Source organism: Engraulis encrasicolus, chromosome 8 (genome assembly GCF_034702125.1).
Source record: "Engraulis encrasicolus isolate BLACKSEA-1 chromosome 8, IST_EnEncr_1.0, whole genome shotgun sequence".
Lineage (NCBI taxonomy): Eukaryota > Metazoa > Chordata > Actinopteri > Clupeiformes > Engraulidae > Engraulis > Engraulis encrasicolus.
Genome location: NC_085864.1, coordinates 19,567,375 through 19,582,254, shown reverse-complemented (window position 1 = coordinate 19,582,254; position 14,880 = coordinate 19,567,375). Strand labels below are relative to the sequence as shown.

At 41.4% G+C, this 14,880-nt stretch overlaps 1 protein-coding gene across 1 annotated transcript in view; it reads left to right on the top strand.

Moving 5' to 3' along the window:
• The window catches only part of ttc9b (tetratricopeptide repeat domain 9B), a 23,836-nt gene extending 9,928 nt beyond the window's left edge, over window positions 1-13,908 (top strand). The window contains exons 2-3 of the mRNA XM_063204345.1: window positions 11,932-12,114; window positions 13,792-13,908. Coding sequence (XP_063060415.1) covers window positions 11,932-12,114; window positions 13,792-13,889 — 281 coding nt within the window. The 3' untranslated portion in view covers window positions 13,890-13,908. The remainder of the gene's footprint in view (window positions 1-11,931; window positions 12,115-13,791) is intronic.
• The last annotated feature ends 972 nt before the right edge of the window (window positions 13,909-14,880 follow it).

The following is a 14,880-nucleotide window of genomic DNA, read 5'->3' as shown; positions in this document are numbered from 1 at the left end:
TCTCATGTAAACGAGGCAATTGTGAAGATTAGTAGTGCATGATGGGTAGAATCTGCAGCGGTGAGGAGGGAGAAAACCCCCACTGTCAAGATGACATGTCTGTCACCCAGTGGTGACACGCTGGTGGCTTTGGTGACAGTCTAAAGATTAGTGGTGGATGACTCATAATACTGTGTGGAGTAAAGGAGGAAGCCACGACTAGATAGAGAAAAACCTGTACACCCAGCCACCATGTCTACATGTCTCTATTGCACTTATGAAAAAGAGAGGAAGACCTGTGTGTGTGTGTGTGTGTGTGTGTGTGTGTGTGTGTGTGTGTGTGTGTGTGTGTGTGTGTGTGTGTGTCGGTGTCGCAGGAGCACTGCCAGAAATGTTTGGCCCCATGAAAGCTTTGAATTTTGGGCCCCCTATACCTTTCCCCCCCTAGCGGCACCCAGTGTGTGTGTGTGTGCGTGTGTGCGTGTGTGTGTGTCTGTGTGTGTCTGTGTGTGTGTGTGTGTGTGTGTGTGTTTGTGTGTGTGTGTATTGTGTCATTTCTACCCTTATCATGAAGGTTTCCTGACACCTAAATGAAATAAAGAAAAAACACTTTTTTTTCAGAATACTGAAATTATTCATTCCGAGATTCTTTTCATTCATTTTTAGTGGAGCACTTTCTTAATGGCTTATTATAGCAGTAGTGTGCCAATGATATTCTTGCTTGCTATGCTGGTGTGGAACACTATGCCCACATTTTACTCAGCATGGGATGCATGCACTGTTTGTGGAAATAGACATTTCAATTGGAAATCAGTTTAGAAGAACTCCTGCTCGAAACCAAAAGCTTGAAGGAGCTGAATGTGCCTGTTTTCGGGACAAGTTCCTTTTCAGAGGTAAAATCTCATTTGAAATGGAGTGGTTTCCATTTTCCCTTTTGTAAGGGCTTTTGTGTCTTTATAACATTTTCGAGCTATTTGCTCTTCATCAGACTGAAGATTCGCTTGAAAAAGCAACACGAGAGCAGTGTGCAGATCCTCATCTTTATCTTCATTGTTTTCTGACCTTTTTTGTCCTGCACCTGCGTCTTGGATGCCCACCTCTACTTCACTTGATAGTTGTAGTATGCTAATAATTGGCCTGATCTTACCATGCCCTCGTATTAGCCAAAAATAGCTCTGCTTGCTTTGCTGGTGTTGTTGACCAGCTATCCCCACACATCCTTATTACTCAGCATGAGCTACATGCACTAGTCTATGTGTTCCAAAATAGCCCTCCCTTGTCAGGGCAGATCTGCATGCAGGGCATTAGAAGGGGGTGGCACTGCTGGCCATTACCCATACACTGCAAATAAAGTCTGTGGCACACAATGAAAACTGAAAATAAAAGTCGGCAGCGGCACCAAGCTCCTGTTTCTCTTACTTAAATGTAGAGAAGAGAAATGGGAGCTTGGTGCCACGGACTTTATTTGCAGTTTTCATGTCATTTACCTTTTGGGGATATGCATGTTTTTTTTTCTTATCAAAATAGTGCCCATCAGGGCTCTAAATTAGCACCAGCCAACCAGACAAATGCTGGTAAAATTTCAGTTTGGCTGGTAGATCTGGTAGAAGTCCAATTTACTAGCCACTTTGACCCATTACTGAGTGTTTGGCTAAGGAGTCACCGGAGCATCTTCATTTGGGAAATTTACTTGTTTTATTGGGCAAGTGCCAAGACTAACGTTTCGACATCCTCACGTCTTCTTCAGAGTCAATATGATTGAGGAAGGTGCTCCACCACACCACACCAGGCATAATGCACACTGTGAGCCAGGCATACAGCAGCCTTCATTTAAAATGCAGCCCATTAATTGTAGTTCACCCATGTCAGGAAAAGCAATGGAGGATAAAATTATTGCACGGTTCCTCTGCAGCCAGGCAGGCTTGCAGGCTGCCTCCTCATCCTCCAGGACTTGGGCTGGGTGGCTGGGGGCTGGGGGTCTGGGTGTGCGGGTGCAGTGGGTATGGGACTGCATTTTTGGTCATAAAAATGTTGTCAGTGAGTTCTGAATTGTGTTTTTTTTTCAATTTTGAAGTTTTATATCTGCTTGTTTTATAGCAAGTTAAACAAAAAAAGCAACAGTTTAACAGTTATAATTAAAACTAGACTAAATTCTCACAGAAAATGAAAAAAGTGTGCTTGCCTTTTGTGCCAATCAATTGTCCAGCAGTCAATTATCCTGTGTAATAGAGAATACACTTTTCATTGCAACTGTATGCATTTGATAGCAGAGGAGAGATGTTTATATGATAATAATATCATGATGTATGATAATAAGTAACGTACATAACAATAGAGCCCTGTGAGGAGAGGAGAGGAGAGTAGTGTAGAGTGCTGTTGTGGAATTTGAGGAGGGCAGCTGAAACACTTTGCTGAAAACCAAAGGTTTTACTCCTCTGCTCGGTACAGTACAGTAGTATGCCTCAGATATCACTTTGGAAACGGACTCTGTTGTGCCCAAATTACTGACACACACATTGGCGGAGAAAACAGTACATTCACTAGGAATGGCAGCCCCATAATGCACGCCGTACCTCCTGAGGCACACTGTAATAGTCATTGAAAGGTTAATTACCATTGTGCTACTATACTATGACACAACACAGGGCCTTTAGTAATGCACAACAACTCGGTCATTGCCATTATAGTTACAACAATGTGTTTTAAACGGGTTGAAGTACTGGAATTAGGGCAGTTGCTCTTGTGTCTTTTTAAAAGCGTCTTTCTCTCTTGTTTCCTACTCTGTAAAATTTGCAGTGTTATAGTAATTAGACACTGTGTTGAAACGGTAACACTGCAAAACGCACTATGTATGAAGTTGTTTTGAGAAGCTTTCCTGTCTTCTCTCTATCGAGGTCCCAGACTGCAGAGGGAGTTGCCTGGATCCATAATAGTTTGTTTTGGGACCCCAGGGGTGGGCTTGAGGATGCAATATCTACTCTGGTAAACAAGCTTAAGCGCCTGGAAACTCTTTAATGTTTGTATGCAAGAGCGAGCTGCTGCCTTTCTATTGATTTTTCATTTGTTGTTTTTTTTCATCATGCAAGCAGCACTCTCTTTCAAACAAGTAAACAAAGCCTCCGTCTCAACTTGCATCTTAGGGTTGCATTCAAATGTTGTAGGGTTGGATTTAAAGTGTTATTTTTAAGTCCCTGTTTTATGCAGAGCCTCTTTTATAATAACTTACTCTTAAATTACACTTAGCTGACACTTTTATATCCAAAGGGAGTTTTCACAAGGCATATTTACAGGTTGTATTGGTTATTGTGGGGTTATGTCGCCTTCACGGGTTCGGGAGCTCTCGAGACAGCTAACGACACTACTCACGTGATAACCGAGTTCTGGACTTTGATGCATGAACGCCACAGATCCCGGAACAATCGGGATTCATGCCTATTTTGTTTTGGTCCTCTTTTCTTTTTTTCACCACCACTTGAGCCTCCACATCCACGGCCTATCATTTTAGCTTAAGTAGTCTAAATTAAACAGTCAGAGACCAGCATTACTGACATATGTGCATCTGCAATTGAATGACATTAACTGGTGTTGTTGATAGTGATTACAAGATGACATTTTAGCATTTATGATACTGTTTACATGCCAGTTGCATGCATGGGCGCCATGTTGATGATGCGTGTGTCGTCACACAAAACATTAGCTCGGGAACTCGTTGTTATATACTTCCGCCTGAGATCAAGCTCGATAAATATCGATCTGACATTGTGTCACCAAATGTTCACGCCCACTTTCCCGAGGTTTTAGGTCGGCTTTCTTGGGATTCTCGACTTTTTGAACGAGCCATTAGATGCCTTGCTCAAATGCACTTCAGCCATGGATGGATGTGTAGGGGGGTGGGTAAAGGTGGGATTCGAACTCACAACCCTGATTTTAAGTCCACCCCCCTACCTACTAGGCTGTCCCATTAGCACTGCTGTTTTGCATCATACAACCATTCTCACAAGTCAAGTCAGGTCAAGTAGAGTCACATGTACTTTATTGTCAAAAATCTATGTAACAGGGTTAGCAGCACAGAAGTTTGAAATTGCATTACACAAATACACACAGTGCACACAGCCCTCAACTTCGCCCGTGCTTCTTAGGTTTCTATTCTCTACTAATGTTGTCTGCCCAAGAAGTCTAATAGGTAAGGATTGGAGGACTACATGCAGGGCAGTAGGCAATGTTTGCCGGGCCCAGGACAAAACCATCTGACAGGGCCCCGCTCTCAAGACATACAATTAGGTTCCAGTTCAAGTTTATTTAGCCATATCAGCAGTATAAAATACACTTCCTGTATTTGGAATGTTTGTTTGGTGTGCCCACACAACAATACAACTAAATACACGCAACTGGGGGTTGAAAGAAAAACAGGGGATACACAAATAAGTAAACAGGGAATGACATACAAAAACACTATGATGACATACCAATACAATATAATGAGGACCCAATTTTGAGCCCCCACACCCCATCTCTCTGGGCTTTGGACAACTGACCCCTTTGTCCCCCCCTATCCCTGACTGCATGAGAAGCGCTGCCACAGTAAAAGGCGAGTGCCAGTGTATAGTGGAGGAGTAGTGGGATTCTTGCCATAATGAGCAGGATATAAATATGGTTGGTGTGTGCAGTATGTTTATGGTTGTCAGCAGTGCACTGTTCATAAGCGCTGACACCACTGCTCGTTTTGCTATATATTGTGATGGCTTTCCGTTGTTCAGTGTGTGTGTGTGTGTGTGCGTGCGTGCGTGTGTGTGTGTGTGTGTGTGTGTGTGCTCTATTGTTAGAGAGGTGTGAAAAGAGACCATTTGCAGCAGCTAGGGAAAGCAAAACGCTTGATATTGTTGAATAATCTTCTTTCCCTGGCAGCAAACTACGTAGGACAGGACAGATATACCCTGAGAGTAAAAAAACAAAAACATTTAAAGCATGCAGTACACTAGGTGTGGGTATTGGCTAAGGGTTCACGATTCACGATAGCGATACATTGCGATATTTACTTCAGTAAATGTGTAAAGATACAGCTTATTTGTCAGTTACTGTGTAGCAGTCATAACTCAATTTATTTTATTTCAGCATTTTAAATCATTTTAGCATATGTGATAGAGCTGCCATTACAACCGAAATATTAGCTACTCTCTACTGAACAAAATGACAGTAGCCAAAACCAGTGCCAAATTCAATTTTAGTTTTATTAAATCATCGATTGTCATGAAGTAGTACGTTGCAGTGTATTGTGAAAATAAATGTCACGATACCTTGTCATGAATCAATGCAGTACGTATATCTTGAAAATGAGTATTGTGATGCATTGTCATGATTTTTTTTGCTCACCCCTACAGTACAAGAACACCCCACTTAAATTTTTGGTTTGCCATCATAATACTATGCAAATAGCAGGGATAGAAATATGAATTAGCAGCTTGTGGCCCTTTAATACACGCCATACCATCTGAGGCACGTTGTAGTTTTGTCAATGGAAGTTTAATTACCCTAGTACTACTCTACTATGACAGAACACAGGATCTTTGGTAATGCACAACGACTCAGTCTTTGTCATTCTGGAAACAACAAATTTATTGCCATGTTTTACCAGATTAAATTAGATTAGCTTTGTTCGTTCCTCATTAGCTAACATATAGTAAGCCACTGTAACTCCTCATATCATGTCACATTCAATTCATCCCCAAATGCAAAAAAATGTACACTCCTTGGTCATGGCATATGGGTAGATGACGGATAGGCTGCAAAAAACATTTTTTTCACAAAACATTGTTTATGAGGGAAAAAAGTATATGTCTACGTAGTGCAGCAATTAATGTTTCAAAAAATCCAAGTGGTCACAATGTTGGTCTATTCATTGATTATTTATTTACGTTGATAAAGCAATTTGCTGAAAATATGTCCTTTGGTGTGACGTTAAGAAATAAATATATTAAGTAATGAAGAAATGGCTTGATGGAGTTTTATGAACATTGTTACACTCTTCATATTTATTGCAATTTTTTAAAGTCTTAATTTAATGAGAAATTACAATTTAAGTATTTTTTTTCCCATTAGATGTGACATTATTAGAAACCTTCCAGGAAAAACAGGGATATCTTTCTTTTAAATGTTCAAAAATTGTCCGAATTTATACTAACTTTTCAGGGACGATAATTTGTTCTTCCCTAATGCAATATTCAGTGTTTATCAAACATATTGTTTAGCTCAAACAAATATTTGAGCGTTTAAAACATGTCACACCATAGGACATTCATGTCACGCTAAAGGACAGAAATGCAAAACTGAGCCAGAAACAAATATATCAACATGATTATTTTGTCTTTTGATCATAATATTATGTTGTAGTCAATATGGACCTACACTTTACACTTATAAGTCTTTGAATCGTCGATTATCAGCCTATCGTAACTCTTAATGACAGCCATGCGATCATTAAATGTAACCTGCAGAGCTCATAAGACTCATACTGAAGTGTGACCTTGGCATGACCATTTCACTTTTGTATAGGCATGCTATGGCTGTCACACCATTGAACCTGTAGTGTGTAGTGGCCAGTGCCTGTTTGGCATCTCAAGCTGGACAGCACATTTATGCTGTATATTGAGCTCTCCACAGCATACTTTATTCATCTATACTCCTCTATACACTCTCTCACTCATCTTTCTTTCAATGTTACCGTTATATTTTATGGTTTCAAAGCACCATTAATGACATTTTATATCCTTTGACAGTATCTAAAATCAACAGCAAATATTTATCAACAATGCATCAAAGTATAAATTCCAAAGGCCAATAAAGGAATAAGTAATTTGAATACACAATATTATCTAGTCAAACAACAAAGCAAAAAATGTTCTACCAGTTGTTTTAAAAGCTATTTCTCAAATATCTAGTCCATTGGTGTGACCTGTTTTTCCTTTGGTGTGATACTCCAAAGTGTCACACCATAGGACTTTTACCATCACACCATAGGACTTTTACCATCACACCATAGGACTTTTGAGCTTTTGAGTTAATTTAAAGCCATGTCGTTGCCAACTGAAATACAATTTCACCTTTAGTAAGATGCATTTTCATACATAAGAAAAAATGTGAAAAATATACACTATTGTCAAAATGTATTTTATGGCTGTCACACCAAAGGACTACAAAACTAATACATCTTGTGGTAGCAAAACATAATTGATTGACTGAAGAACTCTGAGATAAAAATCTAAAATCCACCCTTGCCATTGGCTTCTTAAGGGTCTAAAGTCACAATTTATGTACCGCTGGAGCTTCAACAATAGATAATTATACACAGAATTAACCAAAAATATGATGTCACACCACAGGACATTGTTTTCTGCGACAAAGTTTCATAAGTCCATACGGTCTCATAAAAACAGGAAAAAAATTAAGCATTGCCACTTGCTAAAATAGACACCTAGAAAAACATGCCAGGGTTGTTTAGACAAATGACTGAGCTTTGATTATTTATTTAAAAATGTTTTAATATGGAGAACCAGGCTTGCCTCAGTCACACCATAGGATAAATGTGACATTTGACTCAAAATTAAGTATACTTATTTAATCTCTGTATTTATTACACATTACTTTTTCACAACAACGACATTAGTTTAATCATTTAAAGCATTGACAATTTTGAAAGCATGAATTTACTTAATTTTAAGAGCCTGCGACAGCAACATTTACACGTCACGTCATCTACCCATATACACTACTGTCAAGTTGTTGTGGTTTTTGTGTTTGATTTTTCCCCTCAGTTTTGCTCCAACTTGAAAAAAGCTTGATCACGCAAGGAACAACTCGGATTTTCCCCTTTTTTGTTTTTTATTGAAGTTCAAATGTTGATGATGAAGGGGTTAACAGGTTGAAAACCTTTAGACACAAGAACAGAAAAGACATTGCATTAATTTAAAGTTATACAAACACAAAAGCATATTACTTAAGATTTACAAAAATAAATAAAGTCAAACAATTCAATCTGATTGAGTAAGCAATCAAAGAACAAACAATAAATAATACTTTTTAGCTCTTCACTGACTACTTTAGTCAATTGCAAACAGTTTCTGAACACACATCTTGCATGTGCTCATCATCATGATTGAAGTCCTTATAGCATTCACACAAGGTAAGTATTTTAGAAAAGTCAATCTCCTACCAGTTGCGTATGATCGTTGAACTGAGGATTTCTTTGAGTTTTTAGTTGGTTTCTTTGTTCAAGTGTTTGCTTGGTTGTAGCAACAAACATTTCCTTTCCTTGTCTTCTGGGGCACAGGTTGGTCTGAAAGTAATATGGCCGACTTCCTGTTACCTGACAGGAAGTAGCAAACTCTGCTGGCTGTGACTGCGCACTGATTGTTTGTCTGCCCCCCGCAGGTCGGGATGAAGATAGGTGGATGGTCTGAGCATGAATGTTTCTGTACTTTTCTCTCTGTCGACGAATCAACTACTATTGGCTGGCATTTATCGTTTGTTTATACGTGTAGCTTTACTGTATATTGAGTTTAGCAGTGCATGCCTGTCTTCTAATGTGTGTGTGTGTGTGTTTGTGTGTGTGTGTGCGTGTGTGCGTGTGCAAGGTTTGTGAAATAAGCTATATTACGTGTGGATGTGTGTGATTGGACTACATGTTTATGTGTTTGAAATGATTGTGTTTTATTGTGTATTAAGTACTTTTCTAACATTTTATTGTAACAATGTATTGCTTCAATGAACAAGGAATGCTCAATTTCCTTGTGCGTACTTGTTACAACAACAATTAAAAAAGACATGCTATATACTCTATATAATGTACTGCATGGTATTCAAACATCACTTAACTGTGCACGATGCCAGGCAGGAGGCAGCATGTACAGATGGTGTGGCACTACAGCGTGACCACTGGCCGCTTTTATTTTTTAATATGTGTTTTTTTCCCCGTGCTTCTCCTCTGCTTTTTATTCACAATGCCTCCCCTCATTGTCCTACACTTGTGTGTGCAGGGAAGCCGATAAGAGGGGGGACAATCAGGTCTCTTGCCCCGGGCCCAGGGAGTGAAGGTTGCCAAGAATCGGTTCCTCATTACATAATGTGTATTGGGTGGAGGGGCCCTTTTAGATTTAGATACAGTACTTTGTCCTGGGCCCAGCCAAAAGCTGTCAGTGGCCCTGCTTGTGTGTTCTGTTCTCTTGTAACTGTCTGTATGGGGGTGTTGTTTTGTACTGTGTGCTCCATTCTTTTGTACCTATTTATATTTTTGTGTGGACAGCCTAGCGGGGTTGGAGCACCCACGATTGCAAAGGACACTGGACGCACCTGTACTATGACAATAGAATAAAGTATTCTATTCAGTAATATTCTACAATGTATTCTCTATTGTACCTGAGCTGCAATAAGCCTGCTGGTTCGACTGACTTTTTCCACAGCTAGATAAGTCATTACATGTAGTATAAACAAGTCAAGTCAAGTCAATTTTATTTATAAAGTATTTTAAAATACAACAGAGGTAGCTGTCCAAAGTGCTGGACAACCTTATCTTTCAACCTTATAACACACAGACACATTGACAAGCTTCAGTCACATCTCTCTCTCTCTCTCTCTCTCTCTCTCTCTCTCTCTCTCTCTCTCTCTCTCTCTCTCTCTCTCTCTCTCTCTCTCTCTCTCACTCCATCACCAATCTGGTTTTCACCAAGCCAGCACATCATGTTTGAACTCGGGGTCGGACATATTGTGCCAGACAGTAGAACACTTGGTATCAGGTTGACATGGTAACAGGGCAGTTTATGTGGAGTAATATTATGTAATGTAATGGGGCGACCTGGCCAGGTTTTTATAGGGCATCATTGCGCAACAGCTCTAAAGTAAACCCCCCGTCGCACAGTCATCACCATGAAGCGTTGGTCGGAGTGATCGCCTTTCGAACGGGACACAGTGCCGTGTTTTGCTGTGCTGTACAGTACGTGCATGTCTTTGATGTGCCTGAATCATGCTTTGACGTCCGGGGCATTCAGAGCGGTGGCGGGCAGTGGGTTGGTTTCAAGATAGAATGACAGAATACACAGTGGTACACCGGGCGGTAACAAAGTATTTGAGGGCCCAAGGCAAAGAGGAACTTGGGGGCCCCTTTTTTCTCTTCAAATTATTGAGTAGGGCCCCCCCTTCAAGAGAGATTTTGATAGCAGTGTCATTGCACTTTTCGGTCATTGAATTCAGGGAAGTTTGATTCAAATTTAAATTTCTTTATTAGAGGATAGCCTCTTGAGATAAAAATCTCGTTTTCGAGAGGGTCCTCAAAAAAAACATACATAACACACACATTACAAATATTCACACACACTGCAGCTCTTCCCCACCACACACACACACCATCTCTTACCAAAAAAATTAAGTTAATACCATGGCTGAAAAAGTTCTTCATAATACAGGAGGAGAAAACCAAAGAAAAAACTAAACAAATATTCATGTCCATAATGTTCATACATGTGTATGGAACCAAAATATAAGAAAACTCAACCGTTCGTCTGTGTTAGTCCATACATTTGTCTATAGACATAGACAAGGGGAGAAAAAATAACTCTAAAACATATAGTACCATATTTCATAGATCATACTCAACTGAAACATCTACATTGGTAGGATGATTGAATGTAGTTCTGAAGGGATACTTTAAAAGAAGGGAAAGATGTAATGGACCTTAAAGAATAGTTTTGCCTCATTTGTAGTCGTCATTGCTGTCATTGAATAGATGTACATAACTAGAAATGCACTCAGACCTCCGCCAAGGAACCCCTTTGATAGAACATTTGACTGTTACACCCTAAAGTCTTTCTGCCTTGTTTTTGTGGAGTTAGAAACTGGAATGTCAAAATTCACTCTATCCCACAGAATCTTTTAAAAATTCCTGTGTCCGCATTGTGATCCTGATCACCACCAATATTCAATCACTTGCTCCTTTTTAAATTTCCAACAACTCCACAAAATGTCATCCAAATCCATTCGTGAGTTTTTGAGTTATCCTGCTGACATACAGACAAACAAACAAACAAACAAACAAACAGACAGGCACACAGACGAACCAACGTGACCGGAAACATAACCTCCTTGGCGGAGGTAACCAGTCATTACCAGAGGGCCCCCTGTTCAGTTGGGGCCCCCAGCCGATTGCCTAGTTCACTTGCCTGGTTGGGAGAGCCCTGACGGTACACAACACATCACATGAAAGTGTGATTTATCGTTTACTTTCAGAGCAAACCCCGTTGTAGTGTAGTGTTGTCCCATTTAGCGTTAAGCCCGAGCTGTGAGGATGAGATAACTGCAACTCTGGAGCCAGTCTCTCCCTCGCATCCTGACCTTTAACTTTGCTATTAGATAACTGACACTGTGCCTTCTCTCCACTTTCTCTTTGACTTCTTCTCTTCTCTCCTCCTCTCTTCTCTCCTCGTCTCCCCTATCCTCTTTCCCTCTCTCCTCCCCCCCTACTCTCCCCATCTCTCCCTCTCTCCTCTCCATCTTTTCTCTCTCCTCGCCATCTCTCATTTCTCCCCCTCTCCAATCTCTCTCTATCCATCTCTCTCTCCATCTCTCCCCTCCATCTCTCCCTTATCCTTTCTCTCTCCCCTCTCCATCTCTCTTTCTCCATCTCTGTCTCTCCATCTTTCCCCTATCCATCTCTCTCTCTCTCTCTGCACCTCTCTTTCTCTCCATCTGTCCCCATCTCCATCCTTCCATCTCTCCCCATCTCCATCCTTTCATCTCTCCCCATCTCTCCTCTTCCATATCCATCTCTCCATTTCTCCTCTCTCTCCCCTCTCCCCTATCCTCTCCATCTCTCCCCATCTATATCTCCTCTCTCCCCCTCTCCATCTCTCCTCTCCTCCCTTTCCATCTCTCCCCATCTCCATCTCTCTTCTCTCTGCATCTCCTCAGCCTGCCTGCTGCAGTCGGAGCTGGTGAACTACGAGCGTGTGAAGGAGTACTGTCTTAAGGTGCTTGGTCACCAGCAGGACCACTTCAAGGCCATGTATCGCGCCGGTATTGCCTTCTACCACCTGGGCGACTACGAATGTGCCCTACGCTACTTGCGCGACGCCAAGTGCCGTGAGCCGTCAGGTACGTATGCTCCGCCCTCCTCCCTAACATCAGCAAGATGTGCTCTGCGCACACAGCTCATTCAACACTTGGAGAGTCAATCTTCCAGCTTCTAGAGCATTGTTTAACAAAAAGGGAGGGGAAAAATCCTTGGTCCAGGCACTTCCGTTGATTTAAAAAGTACAAAACAATCTTTATTCAACCCTGCACCCCGGCACCAATGTCCGAGGATGTCGGCTGCCGATTAGGGACGAGTTCGGTAACACTTTATTTTAGGGATACATCTACAGTGTATTAGCACTAATACATACAATGTTAATGCCTGCATAAGTAACTTGTAAGGCATGTACTAAGCAAACGCTAAGGCCTACTAGGTCCTTACTAAGGTTAAATTGGGAATAAATCCCTTATAGTGCATGAACAAGACATTTGGGAATACATGCCTAACAAATGTTTGATGTTGCTCAGTACATGCCTTACAAGTTACTTATACAGGGACATTATATGTATTAGTGCTAATAGATGTATCCCTAAAATAAAGTGTTACCACGAGTTCCATTTTGTTTGAGCCACCCATTGATTATCCGTGCTCTGCTGTGGTGAAATTGTGTGTGGGGTACTAAAATTGTAGGAAGCGAAAGTGCTCCACAGTGCTGTCGGAACCGACGTGCGCAGGGCCTTAGTCCTACTCTCCAAGTGTTTTGATGTGATAGTCATAGACACAATAAATACAGTGTTATTTGTCTTCAGTCACGCATAGGGTTACCCAACTGTCCCTGGAAATACGGAATCGTCCCGTATTTAGAGATAAAAGTACAGGTTCTGTATTGAGCTGAAACAGGACATGGGACGTTAAAATGCAGGAAATTACATCGACAATTAACTGTCCCGTATTTTTGTCACTGATAGTTGGCAACCCTTGTCACGAATGTTGTTGGAAATGTTGCAATACAACCTGCACAGCTTTCAACTGGTGCTTGAACACAGAGCCAATGTGGCAGAGGAGAGAGAAGAGAACCCTGGGCAATGTCTTGGCAATCAATATGTAGATATGTATCTCTTTTCAGATCATGTAGCCTCTGTCTGTAGCGAGCGCGTTACTCTGAAATGTATCCAGCTATGGCCACTTGTTTGCACTTGTTTGTTTTAAACGGCTCTCTGGTGACAAAATGGTGTCAGCGTGAGGTCCACCCACCCGCCCCGCCAGTGACATGGTGGGGACAACAGGGCCATGGCCTGGGACTATCACATTTCCATCTGTCTGGAGTTTAAACAGATGCCGACATACTGTAATGCGGAAGCCTTACCATCTTTATTTCTCCCTTTCTTTCTTTTTTTCTTCTTCTCCTTCTTTTTCTTCTTCTTCTTCTTCTTCTTCTTCTTCTTCTTCTTCTTCTTCTTCTTGTCTGATTTTTTCCTTTTCTTTATTGTTTTCTTTTTCATTGTGGTCATTTTGTCTTTTGTATTACTTATTTTCATTATCTTTTTAATCTTCGTCATTTTTTTATTTTTTCCTTCTTTTATTCCTTTTCTTCTTCTTCTTCTTCTTCTTCTTCTTCTTCTTCTTCTTCTTCTTCTTCTTCTTCTTCTTCTTTTTCTTCTTCTTCTTCTTCTTCTTCTTCTTCTTCTTCTTCTTCTTCTTCTTCTTCTTCTTCCTTCATCCTCTTCCTTGCTCTCTGTCTCCCTCTCCTCATCCAGACACAAATGTCCTGCGCTACATCCAGCTGACGGAGATGAAGATGAGCAAGAGTGGCCAGAGGGGAGGAGACATGTGCGGCAAGGAGGTGTTGGGCTAGCCAGCCAGCACGCGTGGCACTACGCCTCTGCCCTCTCTCTCTCTCTCTCTCTCTCTCTCTCTCTCTCTCTCTCTCTCTCTCTCTCTCTCTCTCTCTCTCTCTCTCTCTCTCTCTCTCTCTCTTTCCCTCTCTCCTTGGCTCTCTGCTCTTTACTTGCTCTCCTGGTTTTGGTCCCGACAAAACCCTCTTCTTCTCCTCCTTCTCCTTTCCACCCCTCTTCTTCTCCTCCTCCTCCTTTCTCTACTCCTCCTCTCCTCTGCTCCTTCTGCCCGGCAGGCATCTGAGGCAAAGCAGCACTCGTCTCGCAGCGGGACATTTTGAGGGCAGTGTCTCTTATCTTCTATCTGCCGCCCTTTTTCCTCCGATCCATCCCTGTGTTCCCCTTAGAACGTTCCCCTGTTCCTCCTCCTCCCCCTCCTCCTCCTTAGTTCCTCCTCCTCAGTTCCTCCTCCTCTGTGGTAAGAACGTCTGTTTTTTGGTCCCTTTAAAGCCCACACCCCCTCTTGTCTGGTGCTTCGATTCCTTTGCCAGGTATAGACTGGCAAACAACTGAACAACACACACAACCCGCCTACAACCCAACCAACCCAACGTGAGGATGTCAGATGGAAAAACACAAGACATGAGTAACATCTTAGACTGGCACAGCCAATGAAAGAAAAAAAGAATACAATACACTGACAATACAGGATTTTGCTTCATGTTCTAAGGGTGTGTATACAAAGTTTGTTTTTCTTGGTTTCTTGCTTTTTTTAAATGTATTTCGATTTATTTGTTTGTCTATTTACTTGATGTTGGACAAGGTGGGACCATTATGGAACTTCCTGTGGCTTGACTTTGGGTACATGGGGGGTTATTGTGCTATAACGCACGTCTAGGCTTATCAATTTCCCCACTAAAGACAAGCTGTGAGTGACATCGTACAGTACATACAGTAGAATAATGTATAGCGTTTGATTGTTCCAGTGTCCCTTCCCATCACCCCTTGCTT